The sequence below is a fragment of the Microtus ochrogaster genome, chromosome X (genome assembly GCF_000317375.1).
Source record: "Microtus ochrogaster isolate Prairie Vole_2 chromosome X, MicOch1.0, whole genome shotgun sequence".
Lineage (NCBI taxonomy): Eukaryota > Metazoa > Chordata > Mammalia > Rodentia > Cricetidae > Microtus > Microtus ochrogaster.
The window spans coordinates 58,678,797-58,685,561 of NC_022026.1; the positions used below are offsets into that span (position 1 = coordinate 58,678,797).

General features: G+C 48.1%; 1 protein-coding gene across 3 annotated transcripts in view; it reads right to left on the minus strand.

Annotated features, from left to right (window-relative positions):
- Uba1 (ubiquitin like modifier activating enzyme 1) overlaps window positions 1–6,765 on the minus strand; it is a 26,086-nt gene that overhangs the window by 17,418 nt on the left and 1,903 nt on the right. For 2 of the 3 annotated variants that reach the window (XM_013350661.2, XM_013350662.2), the window contains 3 exons: window positions 577–693; window positions 405–463; window positions 133–301 (listed from right to left, as the gene is read on the minus strand). In XM_013350661.2, the coding sequence (XP_013206115.1) occupies window positions 133–301; window positions 405–463; window positions 577–693 (345 nt within the window). Of the gene's footprint in view, window positions 1–132; window positions 302–404; window positions 464–576; window positions 694–5,283; window positions 5,492–6,765 lie in introns of those variants that run through there. The other variant, XM_005358914.3, reaches the window with a different exon arrangement.

Below are 6,765 nucleotides of genomic sequence, written 5' to 3' on the forward strand. Positions count from 1 at the left end.
TCTGTAGACCAGGCTGGTCTCGAACTCACAGAGATCCGCCTGCCTCTGCCTCCCAAGTGCTGGGATTAAAGGCGTGCGCCACCATCGCCCGGCAAAAGCTGCTGCTTGGAAAAAAAGGTTGGGAAGAGGTACCTGGGAGGAGAGATCAGCCCACTGGGTAGTGCCTTGGTCATGTAGGGTGACAGCCTTGACCCCACCAAGGATGATGTTCTTAGCAATTTCCACACCCAAGCCCCGCAAGCCTGAGACAAGCACGCTGGATGTCTGGAGCCTTTTCATTGCCTCATGGCCCAAAACATACCTGTCAAGTTACAAGAGATTCCAGGTCATTGTCCAGCCCACCTGATCCAAGTATTTCAGTACCCCTTCCCACTTCAGGCAGACTTAGGCCTGCCTGAACTTACAGCTGCCGGGAGTAAAGGCCCTCGTCTATGTCTGCTTCACTGCCGTTCTTCGCCATTCCCTGGGGATGGAGAACAAAAAAAGATTCAAGATAACAAGCACAAGTGGAGTATTGAAATGGAAAGCAGTAAGACCCCTCACCCCATCATCATGTCTTCATGGGAAGGTACTCACGTTGGTTGGCACTGAGGGCACTTCGGACAGCACGGACTGGGCAGGGGAGCAGTTAGAACCCGGCTTTGGATCAGGCCCGGACACGCGACGTTTCTTGGACAGCGGCGAGCTGGACATCTAGAGAAAAAATGGCAGGAAAAGGTGAGCCTAGGATACATGGGAATATTTTTCTGGTATTTTTTGTTTGTTTGTTTTAAATACAGGGTCTCACTGTGTAGCCCTGATTGGCCTTGAACTATTTTTTTTCCTGTTTATTACTGGTAATAATTGGAGAAGACTTAGGTATTAGCAAATCTACTTTAGAAAACAAACTGGTAGGAGGGCGGTGGTGGCACACGCCTTTAATCCCAGCACTCGGGAGGCAGAGGCAGGCGGATCTCTGTGAGTTCAAGGCCAGCCTGGTCTACAGAGTGAGTTCCAGGACAGGCTCCAAAGCTACAGAGAAACCCTATCTCGAAAAAACCAAAAAGAAAAGAAACTGGCCCAGAGAGATGAAGTGGCTTGCCCAGGTTTATACCGCTGTCAGGCCCAAGATTTGAACCAGGTGGTTTGGCTTCCAAATCCACACAGCTGAGTGCTAAGTCATTTTGTCTCTCCCTAGCCCAGCATAAGGGAAAGGCTCCAATCCTATGGAGTAAAAAACCACTGTCAGAGAACAGATGTGGACTTAGGAAGTACTCAGGTTTTAAATCTTGACCCCTTTATAGGTATCATATGGAGCTGTTCCCTCACTTTAATATGGTTCCAGGGTGTTGCTGATAAGAGAAAAGATGCAGACCATAGGCCCTAGTGGGGCTCAGGGCAGAGCTTAAAGTCCTGCCCTTTTCCCAGTCTTAGGGGTAGAAAACAACCCAGGCCAATAAAACAGGCTGCTGGAAGAGAGAAAATGCACACTTCTAACTAAAGTCTCTTCTGCATGTGAAGTCCTTCAACAGGTTAGCAGGTCAGAGGCCACACTAAGCACTTTAATGAGCCTTGTCGCTGTCTGTCCTCAGGGCAACCCTGTGGGAATTGCACTACTACTATTTACCCCAGGGCACATGGAAGGAAAAACTTCATTCAGGGATGTTTGGTGACTTGACCAAAATTCCTACTCAGAGTGGTTGAACTGGGATCAGAGCAGATCCAATGATTCTGAAGTCCAAGCCACTTCTCAGAGCTAGCAAGTTTCATGCTCTCAATTGTATTAGCATGAAATCATGAAAGACAGGATTTAAGGTCCCTGTTGAACAAATGAGAAAACCTGAGCTCACATGGTCAAGTGACACACTAGATCCCAGAGGGGAGGAAAACCACCGCCAATATAACGTGCTGTTGGAAGTGAAATCTAGCGGCGGTGGACTCAGATGCTCGTAAATAAAAGATAGAACCTAGAATCATTTTTCAGGCCCAATGGTTCTTCAAAGCACTGAGTATTTGCTTATACCCTGTCTTCTACTCACACAACTGCTCTGACCACCAACTGCCGCCAACATACCTAAGATTCCATCTTGGCACTATCACTTTCTAATATGAACACAATGACAAGCGCTCCCTACCATCTACCCCATCAGTCGCAAGAGTAAAGGGCTTTGTCTGACTCTAACAATGCCTGTGAACTACATAACCCTATGCTCCTACGAGAAATAGAAAGTGAAAGCTTAAGGAACTCCACTCACTAGCCCTGGGCGTCACTTGCCCAAGTATCATGCAGCTGGTAGCAGTTTGTGAGATTTTCTTAGATGAGCAGTGTCAGTATTTGGCTCTGAGTCCAGCTCAGACTGCTCAGAGATGGAAGGTAAAGAAAGGGAGAGGAGGGGAGGCAGGAGGCTGCCTAGAGCCAAAGTCTGTCAGAGAAATTGCTGGGAATGCTTAGATCCAATCTGGGTAGGAAGAGCCTTGATAAGTTAGGAGCAAGACAAAAGCAATTCCTACTTTCCATTTACTGGCAGTGACTTGGCATGAGATTTCATTTCCTCTAAGTCAAGTTTCTCCAAAAGTTGGGAGAAAAGGAACTGCCCTCCTGAAGAGGCTTAAAAAAACTATCCGTGGTTTCAAAACTCAGGGACCCGAGGACATGAGTTCCTCCCCAGGCTCCCACAGCGGCCTCCAGTACTTAGTTATCTCCGTTGCCTTGTCAGCAGCTGGTTTGTCCAGGGCATATGCTTTCTCTACTCCCTACAGTCAAGACCCAGGGCCAGAGAGCTCTTTATCAGACCTTTTACCTCTCCACCCCTAGTGCTGGCAGGCAGCAAGAGTCTAAGCACGGTTGGGATGACTATTCAAAAGTGGACTTCGAAGCCAGGTGTGGCAGTACATGCATGCAACCCCAGTGCTTATGAGGCAGCCAGTGTGAGCTGCACAGTGAGAACCCATTTCGAAAAAGAAAATAAACCAGATTTTATCAAGGCAAGTGGGAGGAATCTAAGGCAGGGACCCCTGGATAAGAGCTAAAGATTCCCCCATCCCCATTCAAAAAAAACCAAAAACCTCAAATCCACATCCTCTCTCTCTCTCTCTCTCTCTCTCTCTCTCTCTCTCTCAACCTGTACTTAGCCTTCTCTGTTGGGATATATCTTCCATAACTTGCTTGGCAAAGCTGAAATTAAAGCATTTCAAAACTTGCCTGGGGTCTCCAAACCGATGACTGAAGCCTAAGAATAATCTACTCCCAAAACAGAGATAGGCTGAGCAGGGGAAACCCGGGGTAGGCTTAGGAGGCACAGAACCAGCTGATTAACTCCAAGAAGCTACAGTACTGGGGAGGATGCTGGGGCAGGTCAGGCTTCCTGGGAGGTGTTAGCTGAGAAGTCCTTGAGAGTGTGAGAAAGGCACTGGGAAGTGATTGAGCTCAAGGAGCTCTGAAGAAGACAGGAAAAGAGACCCAAATGAGACCTCAGCGGGCCTTACAAGTACCAGGGGCACTGGGCAAAGTCTTAAAGACTTAAACCTTGGGTCTCTAGAAAGAAGTGGGAGAATGCAGAACCTGAGACTACTGCAGGAAGGTGCTGGGGTTGAAAGAGTCTCAGATTCCAGTGGTAGAAACCCTTCACCAAAAATAATGGGAATTCACAGAAAGGTCTCCATGCTTACACTAGAGCGCCAGGAAGCCATGAGATTAAGTGTGAAGAAGCTAGGAGAGGTCTCTGAGGGCACACTGTTCAAGAGGGATTTCTAATGGAGCAACAAAGGCCTTGTGTTGTTCTAAAAGGTAACAAAGCTGCTCTAATAGGGTGGAAAAGGGCAGATAAGTTTCAGATAGCTTAAGCCTTAAAAAGGTTACTAAGTGCTGAGGATGGTGGAGCACACCTTTAATGCCAGCACTAGTGAGGCAGAGGTAGGCTGGTCTCTTAAGAATTTGCAGCTTACCTGGTCTATGTATTTATATATTTCATGGCAGCCAAAGCTATCCTGTCTCAAAATAATAATTATAAAAATAAAGGTTACCAAGCAAATCCTGACTAAATCTCCAAGTGGAGTTAGGTTTCTCCAGCCAATTCTGTGACTCCATGACTCAATAAATAGATATTAAAGTTTTCTACTCTGGTGGAGGATAAGTAGGCCTATTGGAGAAAGGGGTATCTGACTGTAATAGTGGGGTTCAGTGAGACCAAAAGCAAAAGCTGAGACTTCCTGAATGAAGACGCTAAGAACCTTTAAAAGGATAAGGGCAGATTCTGACGCCTGTTGTTAGATTAAGGAATTATAAGGAGAGAAGGCCCAAGTTTGGTCTAGGATGAGACTGTGTGGCAGATGAGGTTACAAATCAATAGGGTCTGAAAGAGTAGATGGTAGCAGGAGATCACTGATGGAGAATTGTGTCCAAACAGGTCCTCCCTAGTGTCTAGTCCCTTGAGAGGCTCTAGAGGAAAGATACTGGAGGTTAAGGATGGCTGATGGGGAAAAAGATGAGGCCTATTGAGGGGACAGCCTACGAATAATGAGAGCATGAAAAATGAATACTTAAAAGCAGGCAAAGTCTCTAACGGCAGATTCTAGCAATCAAAGGAGCCTCTTAAAGGCAGATGCTAAAGCGTCTAAGAATGCCAGGTTACCACGATGATGTTATGTGAAGGTGGCATTGGGAGAACTCAAATGTGGGAATGAGTCTCCATAGGAAGGCCAGGCAGATTGCTTTTCACCCGGTTTAATCCAGATGGCAGCTCAACGGACAGATAGTATCCTGGGGGGAGGGGGAGGTTCTGGACGAAAATGCTAGACAAGGCTGCTGTTTCGGAAATGAAGGCCATGCGGATCCTTTCTGAAGTGTGGCCCCTCTTAAGCCATGAGAGCAAATAATGAAGGACTGGGAGGAGTCCCAAAGGGAGATTTCAGGGCTTGGGACAATCTATAATAGCATACAAGTATGGACGGCTTTTATAAGCAGTAATGCTGAATTTCTCTGCCTTTATGGGAGACTGTCGGGAGTTCTGATAGGAAGCGCTGGACGGGATCAAGACATCTCGTTATAGATGTTGAGCTGGAAATGTCCAGAAGCCGAGATGGGGGGGGGGGTCCTCTCACGTCAAGGTCAGATCTCAGAGCCCAAGGGAATAGGGTGGTCCACGACAGAAATGACCCACCCTGCCCCAGGATTTGTACTCCACCCACACCCGCTTGTCTAGTGATTGCTGATACCAACGACACCGCAGACAGAGGGCTGGCAGAGAGCCAGCAGGGACCCTCCCAAGAGCTTGCTTCGAGCCAGGTGCAAAGAAAAGCTATTACCAATGCCGGTTCCCCGGGTCGCGCCGCCGCCAACTCCTCAAGGAGCCGAATTCAAGCTCGGCCGCCACCGTCCTTTTTCTCCTCCTTCCTGCCACCTGGGCTAGCTAGGATCACCGCTGGCTTCTCCTCCCCGACCGCTGTGGTTGTGGTCCTTCCCTGCCACCTCCCTCACGCCAGCAGCCGACACAAGATGGCGGCGGCAGAGCCCAAGGCCGGAACAAAACCTTGAGCCCCACCCCCAGAAACCCGGATGCAAGCGGACCGCGCCCACTCATGAATCATGTATTTTCCCTGCCAGCCCAGTTTGAGACTTCTGTAATGAGAAGAACAGCTCCACCAAGTGGCTCCAAAGGCAGTAACTAGAAAAACAGGTAGAGCAGGAGGCCACGCCTCATGGGCTATGAATAAAGAATAACTGCAGCTAAGCTGTCAAAGAAACCAAGGAAGGATCTCAACGCCATTCTTCGTGATGGTTTACTAAGACCAGGCAACCAGAAAGTAGATGTTAAAGCATGGCAATCACACCCCAAACTCATGAATAATGAATGTTCTTGCTGCTGCCGGGAATCAAGAACACCAAACCGACATCTTACTCATGAATAATGCAAAACGCTCAGTAGGGTGAAACAAAAGAGGCAGGCCTGCCTTATTGCTCCATCTAATACCCAGTAAGCAAGAAATGGGCCTACTGCAGGGAATACACACTCCTTTGGCTCCTGAATACTGAATAATGCTATTGTGGCTGCTCAACTTGGAAACAGAAAAGTTAAGGAACGTTGCATGGAAGGGGGGCGGGGGGTCATGGTACACGCCTTTAATCCCAACACTACGGAGGCAGAGGCAGCCAGATCTTTACCTTTGAGGTCAGTCTGGTCTACAGAGGGAGTTCCAGGAATGCCAGGGCTACACACAGACCCTGTATAGGATATAGGGTTGTGTGTACGAAAAGAAAGGTCGCACCCAGGTACTACATGCATAGTAGCATATGCCTATTAATCCCGGCATTATACTAAGGGAGATGAAAGCTGGGGGACTCGACCATGAAACCCTGTCTCAACAAAAGGACAAATTCTGTGAGGTTTGTGGACCCTGCCCAGCAAGCACAGATTATGAGATAACAGTCAAGGTATGTGTCAAAGGGGATAACCCTGCAAAGCCTGAGGGGAGCACAGTCCTTGCTCCTTATCCTTGGCCATTTAGGGGATTATCTTGTCCCAACTAAATCCAGACTCACTACACGCCTCTGATAGACAATGACAGTAATAAAATCAATTCACCTCAGGTTGGAGATGTAGGCTACGGATAAAGTACTTCCCCTACACCCTGGGTTCAATCCATAGTACTACAAAAAACAAAACAAAACACACCAATCCCCACTTCAAAAAAATCGGCCGGGCGGTGGTGGCGCACGCCTTTAATCCCAGCACTCGGGAGGCAGAGGCAGGCGGATCTCTGTGAGTTCGAGACCAGCCTGGTCTACAA